Raw genomic sequence first — 12,744 nt, forward strand, 5'->3', positions numbered from 1 at the left:
TCTACTGTGCATGTGCGCGATATGCGCGTTCACGAGCTGCCCACCCCCTCCTACCGCAACCCTCCAGCCCAAAGTAAGTATACCAACACTATATATAGAGATCTCTATATGTAGATCTCTATATGTAGTGTTTGTATACAAACATTGTAAATAAATATTGTTAAACATACACACACTATCTATCTATTGCTATCTATTTCTATATATCTATTTCTCTCACTCACTCACACTCTCACACTCACACTTACACTTTCTCATTTACACTCTTTCACTCTCACACTCTTACTCACACTCTCAATCACTCTAACTCTCTCACACTCGAACTCTCTCACACTCACTCTCAGTTTTTAAAATAAGTCTACTTACTGTTTGAAGTCAGTAGATCCTCCTGCTCGGTCTCCTGCCTTCAGCCTGTCAGCCTGAGCCGAGCAGACGCTGTGTGTGCAGGAGATCCTTATCTCCCACATTGTCTGATAGCATGGTTGATGTCTTCAGCCAAGCGTGAAGACATCAAACGTGATGAATGCGAATTAGGCCGCACTTAACTCGGACGTCCCTCTGGTTCACTCTGAGTGACTGCAACTGGAGGTGTTCCTAGTTTTTAAGGTAAACACTGTATTTTCTGAGAAAATACAGTGTTTACATGAATAGTTCTGCAGGGAGCTATTAGACTCACCTGAACAACCCCATTAAGCTGTCCAGGTGACTATAGTGTCCCTTTAATGTTTGTGCCGTAACCAGAAGTGGTATAGTTGCTATCAACTTTTTCAGTTATTCCATTCATCTGATCTGATAAGCTTTGCTGGACAGGAGGTTATGAGATTAATTCAGATCCTCATATAGCCCTGACTGAGACACACTTAGGTTTACTCCCAGCACAGTCTCATAGTTTGAACATTTTAGGGGTCTTTGGAAACAGACCCTGAATATTTTATATATGTAGACCGGCTTTCCTGAAAAATGTGTTCTTCTTACAGTACCATGTATGATAGAACTATAAAACACATAGAAGGACATGTTGTCCATCCATGATTGTGACAACCCTATCCTTGCACTAAATCACAAACCTACCATGTGAATGATGAATGTCGGTTTGCTGAAGCTCCCGAGACAATCTGTGGAAGGAAGGTTGGTTTCCTCCATAGGGACAGTCCTTGCCTGTGCATCACATATAGGTGGTCTTACTGATTCGAACTGCACACTCTTGGTCTGCTGATTACTGAGTGTCACGGGTACGCTTGTCTATTGCGGTTATTCCTTCAATCCTCCACTAGTCCTAATTCCAGATGTGCTGAATATGGTGATAATATTATCTTTGTGTAAAATGTCCCCAATATAATGGACACAACCAGTCGTATTGGGTAGAAGAAGCAATCTGATCTTTAGTAGGCCACACTCGGCTTTTTATGCAGTGCCCCTAGCATGGGGTTTCTAAGACAAAATCGCAGGGGTTTCCTTCCCACAAGCCATTGTGTTTGAGAGATAATTGAGCTCCAATTTAGAGAACTCCATTATCTCTCAAATAGGAAAACTTACATACAATCTTTACACATCACAAAAATAAATGAAAACCATACAGGAACCCCACAAAAATTATATTCCCGAATAGCCCTGAGATGAGCGCACAACATATCCAAAAAGCACTAAGATTGGTTCGGTAGAACGAGAGTTAGGTTTAAACAAAGTTTTGACTGACCGACCATGAGGTGGTAGCCTAAAACTGTTTTGACTGACCGACCATGAGGTAGTAGCCTAAAACAGTTCCAGAAAATTGCCACAGCCAGGGCACACATTGCAAATGAGGAGAAATGGAAGCGTTAGAGCTTATGTATAAACAGTGTTGTGTTTTAGGCTGGTTTATTGAGTGCTTTTGTTTACTGTTCCTGCTGTGCCGTTTTATTTTCCTGCTTCATTTGGGTTATTTTTTCAGTTTACTCGAGTGATGCCTTCTTTGTCCAAGTTCTAATTTTAAAAACATTTACAAAAAACTTCCAGTTTGGAGCATCCTGTTTATTATTTAAAATGACGAAACATGTCACTTGTCTCTATCAGTAAATGGATTTTGATATTATTTATACATCTGCATGTTATTTCAGAAAACCATATACAGGGAGTGCAGAATTATTAGGCAAATGAGTATTTTGACCACATCATCCTCTTTATGCATGTTGTCTTACTCCAAGCTGTATAGGCTCGAAAGCCTACTACCAATTAAGCATATTAGGTGATGGGCATCTCTGTAATGAGAAGGGGTGTGGTCTAATGACATCAGCACCCTATATCAGGTGTGCATAATTATTAGGCAACTTCCTTTCCTTTGGCAAAATGGGTCAAAAGAAGGACTTGACAGGCTCAGAAAAGTTTAAAATAGTGAGATGTCTTGCAGAGGGATGCAGCACTCTTAAAATTGCAAAGCTTCTGAAGCGTGATCATCGAACAATCAAGCGTTTCATTCAAAATAGTCAACAGGGTCGCAAGAAGCGTGTGGAGAAACCAAGGCGCAAAATAACTGCCCATGAACTGAGAAAAGTCAAGCGTGCAGCTGCCAAGATGCCACTTGCCACCAGTTTGGCCATATTTCAGAGCTGCAACATCACTGGAGTGCCCAAAAGCACAAGGTGTGCAATACTCAGTGTAGCGGAGAGCTGATTTCTCACAGCTATTCTCCACTTTGGATCCCAGGGAGGCTCAGGAACAAGTCAATAGTAAATCCACAGCAGAGTTTCCAGCAGGTAAAAAGGTACAGCAATATCCCCACAGCACTCCCAATAACAGGACTACACACAGTTTCAGGAGTAGAACTGACAATCGTTTATTCCAAGGTTTCTTATAAAGCCTGCTCCCATGCAAGGGAGGGAACTACAGTAATTAGGACAGTAACCAATACAGTGCTCGTTACCTCCCACACCTCTCCTCCCCTCAGAGTGAGTCATAATCCCCTTAACTTGTACAGTACTTTACCCCAAACCTGGATGTACCCCTAAACCATCACATAACCTTAATATTAGGGTACCGCTAGGTAGCGCTGATCTGGGTGAATATAATATCCAAAATTCACCCAGATCGGACCAGTGGTTCGGTAGTTACGGGAAGATAAAGTTTGACCGACCGCACACGAGTTGGTATCCGAAAAGGGTTCCATGAGATTGGGCCCTGCGGTCGGTCTCCGTTCGCCAGTTAAAACAGACCTTTATAATTGCCATCTATACTTTAATTCACATAGATAGTGATTCCCTCGTTCGGTACTTTACTACCGAATGGGGATCCGTTATGTCTCTCTGTTCGGCAGTTACGGAGCTCTGGAGGTCTCAGCGGTGTTCGGTTGTTTGAGTGTCCGATTTGAGTTCCAGACACTCGACGACCAAACACCGCTTAGATTTTCATGCGTAAGATGGCCGCCGCCACGTGTACGCATGCCGAATGGCGGCCACCCAGATACAATGTTAATGAGCTGGTTAACTTGCGGTTTGGAAAGAATGTGAACCTTAATTGCTGGCACACTTCTCTCCGGGGTGGTCCCTCCGTTCGGTAGTTTCCATAAGCATATAGTACGGATGGAAACTACCGAATAACATACAATTCACATATTAAATAGACGAATAGCAATTTCAACATAGGAAAAAATAGAACGAATACAGTCACATAGACATTTTGCAGGACAGGCTTACTGCATTCCGCTACACTCAGAGACATGGCCAAAGTAAGAGGCTGAAAGACGACCACCACTGAACAAGACACACAAGCTGAAACGTCAAGACTGGGCCAAGAAATATCTCAAGACTGATTTTTCTAAGGTTTTATGGACTGATGAAATGAGAGTGAGTCTTGATGGGCCAGATGGATGGGCCTGTGGCTGGATTGGTAAAGGGCAGAGAGCTCCAGTCCGACTCAGACGCCAGCAAGGTGGAGGTGGAGTACTGGTTTGGGCTGGTATCATCAAAGATGAGCTTGTGGGGCCTTTTTGGGTTGAGGATGGAGTCAAGCTCAACTCCCAGTCCTACTGCCAGTTTCTGGAAGACACCTTCTTCAAGCAGTGGTACAGGAAGAAGTCTGCATCCTTCAAGAAAAACATGATTTTCATGCAGGACAATGCTCCATCACATGCGTCCAAGTACTCCACAGCGTGGCTGGCAAGAAAGGGTATAAAAGAAGAAAATCTAATGACATGGCCTCCTTGTTCACCTGATCTGAACCCCATTGAGAACCTGTGGTCCATCATCAAATGTGAGATTTACAAGGAGGGAAAACAGTACACCTCTCTGAACAGTGTCTGGGAGGCTGTGGTTGCTGCTGCACGCAATGTTGATGGTGAACAGATCAAAACACTGACAGAATCCATGGATGGCAGGCTTTTGAGTGTCCTTGCAAAGAAAGGTGGCTGTCACTGATTTGTTTTTGTTTTGTTTTTGAATGTCAGAAATGTATATTTGTGAATGTTGAGATGTTATATTGGTTTCACTGGTAAAAATAAATAATTGAAATGGGTATATATTTGTTTTTTGTTAAGTTGCCTAATAATTATGCACAGTAATAGTCACCTGCACACACAGATATCCCCCTAAAATAGCTATAACTAAAAACAAACTAAAAACTACTTCCAAAAATATTCAGCTTTGATATTAATGAGTTTTTTGGGTTCATTGAGAACATGGTTGTTGTTCAATAATAAAATTAATCCTCAAAAATACAACTTGCCTAATAATTCTGCACTCCCTGTACATGAGTAGTATTTACTTGGTTGAATACACCAAAAAGATAAAATAAAATAAAACCCCAGAATAAGCATGTTTCTTTCTTTTTTTTTTTTTTTTATTCTTTTTTTTTGGTGCATATAATAAACAGTACATACGCATCAGCATTGCCCCAACAGCTTTTGCCGGCGTTTCAGACAACATAAAATAACAGTAGTGAGGGATGCATAACATTGCACATTTTATAGTTTAACGTGAAAAAAAGCATGTTTGTTTTTAATTGCAAAATAACTATAACATCTGTACTATTACAAATTGCTATGACTGATCAGAACATTGCATCTTTTCCCTGTAAAGAAACATTCTAACGATATTTATCTGTGTTTGATCTGTGGAGATTGCCACAAACCGCCAACCCAAAGAACTGAATCCAATGCTTCTTTGTAAGGGGCATTAGCTACGTTCCACGTCCATGCTGTATAGGACGATGCCAAATAGGAAGTGGTTCTAGTTGCTTTCAGTCTTATGGTATTTTAACCGAATGTATAAATTGGAGTTTCTCAGAAATGGCAAAGTATTACATTATAAGAGAAAAAGAGGACTTGGTTTGAACATCAAAGCCACCTCATTATGATTAAAGTGGTTTTACGCTTACATTGTCCCTTTAAGTTTAATGGCAAGTCTTTAGTATGATACAAAGTCTGTGTCTCAGTAAAGGCACTCTATAACCGCTCGGTCACATTCTATACCTATAGCAGCCGTGCTGCATGGAAGAAATGGGTGGCTGTAACATCAGATGCCATTTGCCTCGTGGCGTTGTTTGAATATTTTTAAGAGCCTTGCAAACACTTACATTTTAAGTATTTTATATTCTTTCTTGCAGCCTGGCTTATGAGCTTACATTCTTAAAACATGCTGAGTAACACAGTTCGAGGCTTTGTGTAAATTTTGTAACTGCATTTACTGTGTTTTTTTTTTAAATTTTTAATTTCTGTTATTGCACGCATTCTTCCTATTTCCTCTTTTAAGGAACCAGACAAACCGCTAATCATTCGTTTATTTATGGGAAATGATGTATTCAGTCTCTCATGCCCTTGAGCATTATGTTGCATTATGGTGGAGAAAAAAAAATATATATTTTGTTATCTGCCTTTAAGAAACATAACATCCCTTACCCCACCTCCAAACAAAAATATGACGTGGTTCTATATGAATTAATAAAAGCGATTACAGAGATCTGTCATGGTAGAACTCACTAGTTATTTTACTGCCGATAGAAATCGGCTGCCATCTAGGGTTTCTGAGCTGCTCTAGCAAAAAGTCCCTAGTGTGATGATAGTTTGTTTCAATGCTGGCACAATGTATTTATCCTGGTATTTGTACCCTGTGCTACTTCTGATCCTGGGTATGGGGTTACAGTATTAACAGAGGTGCTGTATTCTGCATGACTGCTTGAAGATTCGCAATACAGTGGCAATAATATAGCTGCTAAATGCTGAAAGGATCTGGATTGTCTCTGTCCTGAAAGGTAGTCTCTAAAGTGGACCTGCAATAATTTCTCCTTGTTCATAGGAATATGGCGTTATAAGGAAATTTAAATCCTGCTATCAACTACTGGCAGTCAGGCAGATCAGCTGTGAGATCACCCAATTAACAGCATGTATCTGCCAAAATACAAAGCCATTGTACAATCTTTAAATCATTTTTACTCTTGGTTCTTTGAAGCAACAGAAGATTAAAAACCTATTTACAGTAGATTTACTTCCTGTGTAGGCAGTGCTTTTCCCTCCCGTTTTGCAGCTTGGTGACTTCTGCAGGGTTGAGGCACACTCTGTCCAGTGTAGGATTGAGTGCCAGTAAAGTGTAATTGAGAAACCAAGGCGCAAAATAACTGCCCATGAACTGAGAAAAGTCAAGCGTGCAGCTGCCAAGATGCCACTAGCCACCAGTTTGGCCATATTTCAGAGCTGCAACATCACTGGAGTGCCCAAAAGCACAAGGTGTGCAATACTCAGAGACATGGCCAAAGTAAGAAAGGCTGAAAGACGACCACCACTGAACAAGACACACAAGCTGAAACGTCAAGACTGGGCCAAGAAATATCTCAAGACTGATTTTTCTAAGGTTTTATGGACTGATGAAATGAGAGTGAGTCTTGATGGGCCAGATGGATGGGCCTGTGGCTGGATTGGTAAAGGGCAGAGAGCTCCAGTCCGACTCAGACGCCAGCAAGGTGGAGGTGGAGTACTGGTTTGGGCTGGTATCATCAAAGATGAGCTTGTGGGGCCTTTTTGGGTTGAGGATGGAGTCAAGCTCAACTCCCAGTCCTACTGCCAGTTTCTGGAAGACACCTTCTTCAAGCAGTGGTACAGGAAGAAGTCTGCATCCTTCAAGAAAAACATGATTTTCATGCAGGACAATGCTCCATCACATGCGTCCAAGTACTCCACAGCGTGGCTGGCAAGAAAGGGTATAAAAGAAGAAAATCTAATGACATGGCCTCCTTGTTCACCTGATCTGAACCCCATTGAGAACCTGTGGTCCATCATCAAATGTGAGATTTACAAGGACGGAAAACAGGACACCTCTCTGAACAGTGTCTGGGAGGCTGTGGTTGCTGCTGCACGCAATGTTGATGGTGAACAGATCAAAACACTGACAGAATCGGGGGCGGGGCCGGACCGCCATGCGGAACGGTCGCAAAATGGAGAGGCTCCTACAAACTCTACCAGTTTTATAGCACAAAAACGACTTGATAAGTACCTGGCACAGCGATCCAGTGCAGGAAGCCACCCTGGTTCCGAGGAGAGGCTTGCTGTAACGTTCTAGTCCCTCGGAGGGGCGCTCTCCGTCACCCACGATGGGGACTGCTCGGGCGGTGAGTGGAGCAGACGGCCGCTGCCCCGCTATCCTGCCCACCAGCGAGGTGAGCGAAGCACAGAGCTAGGTGGAACCGGTCCTGTCCTCCCCCCTCTGGACCGGGGGGGTGATCCCGGTCCCCACCTGAACCCTGCCAGCGCGCAGCAACAACGGCACCCCAGGCTGTGACAGTGAGGCCCAATCCTCAAAATGGCGGAGACCGCATGTCGAGCCACCCGCGACATACAGCAGACGGACGCATTCGCCTCACAGTGGTAGCGGGCCGGCATGAGCCATAGGGGAACTGGCGGGCACCTGCAAAGAACCACCCAGAACCCGGCCAAACTGACGGAGAAGCCGGAGCCTCCTAACGCCAACACAAACAGCACCACAAGCAACCAATCGCCTAAACACCACCACTGGCCCAACTCACAGAGGAAACAGTGACCCAACGACCTAGATCCACATTCTGAATCTCTAGCGGTACCGCGCAAGACACACATGGACACGATGAGGAAGGAACCGCAAGTACACCACTAGGGGACTTTCACTATGTCTAACACAGTGGTTCCCGGGCCCTTACCCTTCTGCCACGTTTAAGCTACCCAATAGGGTCTCCTGACACAAAACCAACGCCTATCCCCTTGCTGGACTGTGGGTTACCCGGGGTGGAAAGAATCAAAATGCAATCACTCCTGCTTCAGCGAAGAGGCCTTTTCATAAAAACCCTAGACATGCTAGATAACACAATGCATAGGCTATAGTCTTTAATTGCATTAACTACTCTAAGAAATACGCATTGTACTATTGTAATACTACTAGATCTGATCAGATTAAAGCTACTGTTACTATTCACTTAAGAGTTTACTATGACAGATGTAGATATGGCATGTACCTAGCTTGTTACTAGAGAGATTTAAAAAAGCATGTTTATAATCCTGATATACCTACTTTAAAAAAAAAAAATGGTGCATCTTAAACTAAATGCCTTACTGCTTGTACATTATGTATCCTGACTCTCTTGTCAATTGCTATTGGGGCATGACAAGACGTATGTTCTTATCTGCACTACAAAAATAAAGAATTTAAAAAAAAAAAAAAAAAAAAACTGACAGAATCCATGGATGGCAGGCTTTTGAGTGTCCTTGCAAAGAAAGGTGGCTGTCACTGATTTGTTTTTGTTTTGTTTTTGAATGTCAGAAATGTATATTTGTGAATGTTGAGATGTTATATTGGTTTCACTGGTAAAAATAAATAATTGAAATGGGTATATATTTGTTTTTTGTTAAGTTGCCTAATAATTATGCACAGTAATAGTCACCTGCACACACAGATATCCCCCTAAAATAGCTATAACTAAAAACTACTTCCAAAAATATTCTGCTTTGATATTAATGAGTTTTTTGGGTTCATTGAGAACATGGTTGTTGTTCAATAATAAAATTAATCCTCAAAAATACAACTTGCCTAATAATTCTGCACTCCCTGTACATGAGTAGTATTTACTTGGTTGAATACACCAAAAAGATAAAATAAAATAAAACCCCAGAATAAGCATGTTTCTTTTTTTTTTTTTTAATTCTTTTTTTTTGGTGCATATAATAAACAGTACATACGCATCAGCATTGCCCCAACAGCTTTTGCCGGCGTTTCAGACAACATAAAATAACAGTAGTGAGGGATGCATAACATTGCACATTTTATAGTTTAACGTGAAAAAAAGCATGTTTGTTTTTAATTGCAAAATAACTATAACATCTGTACTATTACAAATTGCTATGACTGATCAGAACATTGCATCTTTTCCCTGTAAAGAAACATTCTAACGATATTTATCTGTGTTTGATCTGTGGAGATTGCCACAAACCGCCAACCCAAAGAACTGAATCCAATGCTTCTTTGTAAGGGGCATTAGCTACGTTCCACGTCCATGCTGTATAGGACGATGCCAAATAGGAAGTGGTTCTAGTTGCTTTCAGTCTTATGGTATTTTAACCGAATGTATAAATTGGAGTTTCTCAGAAATGGCAAAGTATTACATTATAAGAGAAAAAGAGGACTTGGTTTGAACATCAAAGCCACCTCATTATGATTAAAGTGGTTTTACGCTTACATTGTCCCTTTAAGTTTAATGGCAAGTCTTTAGTATGATACAAAGTCTGTGTCTCAGTAAAGGCACTCTATAACCGCTCGGTCACATTCTATACCTATAGCAGCCGTGCTGCATGGAAGAAATGGGTGGCTGTAACATCAGATGCCATTTGCCTCGTGGCGTTGTTTGAATATTTTTAAGAGCCTTGCAAACACTTACATTTTAAGTATTTTATATTCTTTCTTGCAGCCTGGCTTATGAGCTTACATTCTTAAAACATGCTGAGTAACACTGTTCGAGGCTTTGTGTATATTTTGTAACTGCATTTTCTGTGTTTTTTTTTTAAATTTTTTTATTTCTGTTATTGCACGCATTCTTCCTATTTCCTCTTTTAAGGAACCAGACAAACCGCTAATCATTCGTTTATTTATGGGAAATGATGTATTCAGTCTCTCATGCCCTTGAGCATTATGTTGCATTATGGTGGAGAAAATATATATATATTTTGTTATCTGCCTTTAAGAAACATAACATCCCTTACCCCACCTCCAAACAAAAATATGACGTGGTTCTATATGAATTAATAAAAGCGATTACAGAGATCTGTCATGGTAGAACTCACTAGTTATTTTACTGCCGATAGAAATCGGCTGCCATCTAGGGTTTCTGAGCTGCTCTAGCAAAAAGTCCCTAGTGTGATGATAGTTTGTTTCAATGCTGGCACAATGTATTTATCCTGGTATTTGTACCCTGTGCTACTTCTGATCCTAGGTATGGGGTTACAGTATTAACAGAGGTGCTGTATTCTGCATGGCTGCTTGAAGATTCGCAATACAGTGGCAATAATATAGCTGCTAAATGCTGAAAGGATCTGGACTGTCTCTGTCCTGAAAGGTAGTCTCTAAAGTGGACCTGCAATAATTTCTCCTTGTTCATAGGAATATGGCGTTATAAGGAAATTTAAATCCTGCTATCAACCACTGGCAGTCAGGCAGATTAGCTGTGAGATCACCCAATTAACAGCATGTATCTGCCAAAATACAAAGCCATTGTACAATCTTTAAATCATTTTTACTCTTGGTTTTTCGAAGCAACAGAAGATAAAATCCTATTTACAGTAGCTTTACTTCCTGTGTAGGCAGTGCTTTTCCCTCCGGTTTTGCAGCTTGGTGACTTCTGCAGGGTTGAGGCACACTCTGTCCAGTGTAGGATTGAGTGCCAGTAAAGTGTAATTGCTGGTCCCAGTCATTGCACAAACAAATATAGAACAGAGCTGATGTCTCCACATGCAGGAGACTGCACGATTTGGGTTATTCGTTTTTATGTGATCAGCAGAACAACTTCTCTGACATCGGACAGCTGTTCATTTTTTTGTTATTTCTTCTTTCACATACCATTCAGTTCAAAATGAAAAATATTGGATTCGTTGGTCTTTTTTTTTTTTGTGTGTGTGTTTATAGATAGCTTAGTGGTTAGTGCTCCCCAGCAATTCTGCAGACCTGACATTTTTTTTATTATTGACCAGGTCAATTCAGCCTTTCATCCTTCCAAAGTTAATAAAATGAGTAACATTGGTTTATAAGATGAATTATTGTTCCTGGTTAAATGTACAACTATTATTATTATTATTATTATTATTATTGATTTTCTTGATAAGGTAGCATGTGTAGCAAGTGATTTTTTTTTTTTTATTGTACTGAAATAGTTGTTATCCTTTCAGGCACCTGATAGTCACAGGCCATTTCCTAAAATGCCCGGAGCTGGTGAAGTCGATGTATTCCAAGCAGACGGATCAGGAAAGGTAAGTGCTTCCTAAGAGCCAGTGTGGTTCAGAGCATTTAGCGTTCCTCAAATGCATCCTGTTCATATGATTGAAAAATGGTGTGGTTTCGGAGCTGGCACCGTAACCCTAAATACATGTTTTTATGTCTGTAATGGTTTAAAATGAGGTGGTTAACATTACATCTTAGCCACATACTGGCACCGCGGTGTGTGTGTAAGATTGCATGATTCCGATTGGTGCCATCCCTGTAAAACAATACGAACAGATTTCCTGCATGGCGCTCGCACATTGCATTTCATTTTATGCTGGTGGGTGAGACGTTGTTTGGTTTGTACATCGAGCCGTTGGCTATGGGTTTTAAAAAGAGAAATTCTTCATTTTTTTAGTTTTTACAAAGGTGATTAAAAGATCTTTTCATGCAGGCCGCTTGTTGTTTTAGGGAAAAAACAAACAAAAAACATGCAAACTGCTGTTGCCACAATAATGTGGATGAATCACATAAAGGTTTGAAAGGAATCATTGGCCTCGTAGGACGATGACATAGCCGACATATATCATCTAGTTAGAGCAATGGCATCACTGCCTTAGAACTGTGAATTTCAGGTTCAAATCCTAGTTAGATTACTTTACCAGTAACTGATCTAATGATATATATCTGCCTACCTACCTCAAATCCTCACATATTGTAAGCTTGTTTGAGCAAGGCCTTCTTCATCTCGAAACATTGTAAAGTGCTGTGGAATCTGTTGTTGCCATATAAAAAAATGCTTATAATAAAAATCTATAGTTAACGTTTTCCCTTTATCTACTTGAGGACTATTTATAAAGCCTCCAGCTCAGCATCTTTCTAGTCGTGTACATCTAATGCCATGTTCCTTCTGATATACCGCTAGGCACAGGGTTTGTAACTCGATGGGAAGATTTACCATGTGGGCCAAACACCAGAAAGGTGCCACAATCGTTATTGTAAAGAATGTGTCCAGGCAGTAAAATATGTAGTACCCGGTTTGCTTTGCTTTTTGTAGCTGCATTAAAGCAAATAGAGAATGAGAAAGAGCTAAGTTTACAGGTCCCGAAGCAGACAACTGAAAAACAGAGTGTGGCATTACAACGTACACAGCCATTCTGGGGCAAAGTTCTCAAAATCTCCACATTCTACTCTATGGAATCCTCTGATTGATTTATCCCCCCTTTACACTCTAAAGCGAATGTTATCTGCTCCTTCCTTACCTCCTATACAAGTGAGTAAACGTATGATGTCACCGATTGTATGTAATATTTACGTTTTGAACTACGCCACAGACAATGTTAATGCTTTA

General features: G+C 40.9%; 1 protein-coding gene across 1 annotated transcript in view; it reads left to right on the top strand.

Moving 5' to 3' along the window:
* ATXN10 (ataxin 10) overlaps window positions 1-12,744 on the top strand; it is a 124,359-nt gene that overhangs the window by 62,637 nt on the left and 48,978 nt on the right. Inside the window, exon 6 of the mRNA XM_063446747.1 lies at window positions 11,363-11,443. Coding sequence (XP_063302817.1) covers window positions 11,363-11,443 — 81 coding nt within the window. The remainder of the gene's footprint in view (window positions 1-11,362; window positions 11,444-12,744) is intronic.

Source organism: Pelobates fuscus, chromosome 3 (assembly GCF_036172605.1).
Source record: "Pelobates fuscus isolate aPelFus1 chromosome 3, aPelFus1.pri, whole genome shotgun sequence".
Taxonomy (NCBI): Eukaryota; Metazoa; Chordata; class Amphibia; order Anura; family Pelobatidae; genus Pelobates; species Pelobates fuscus.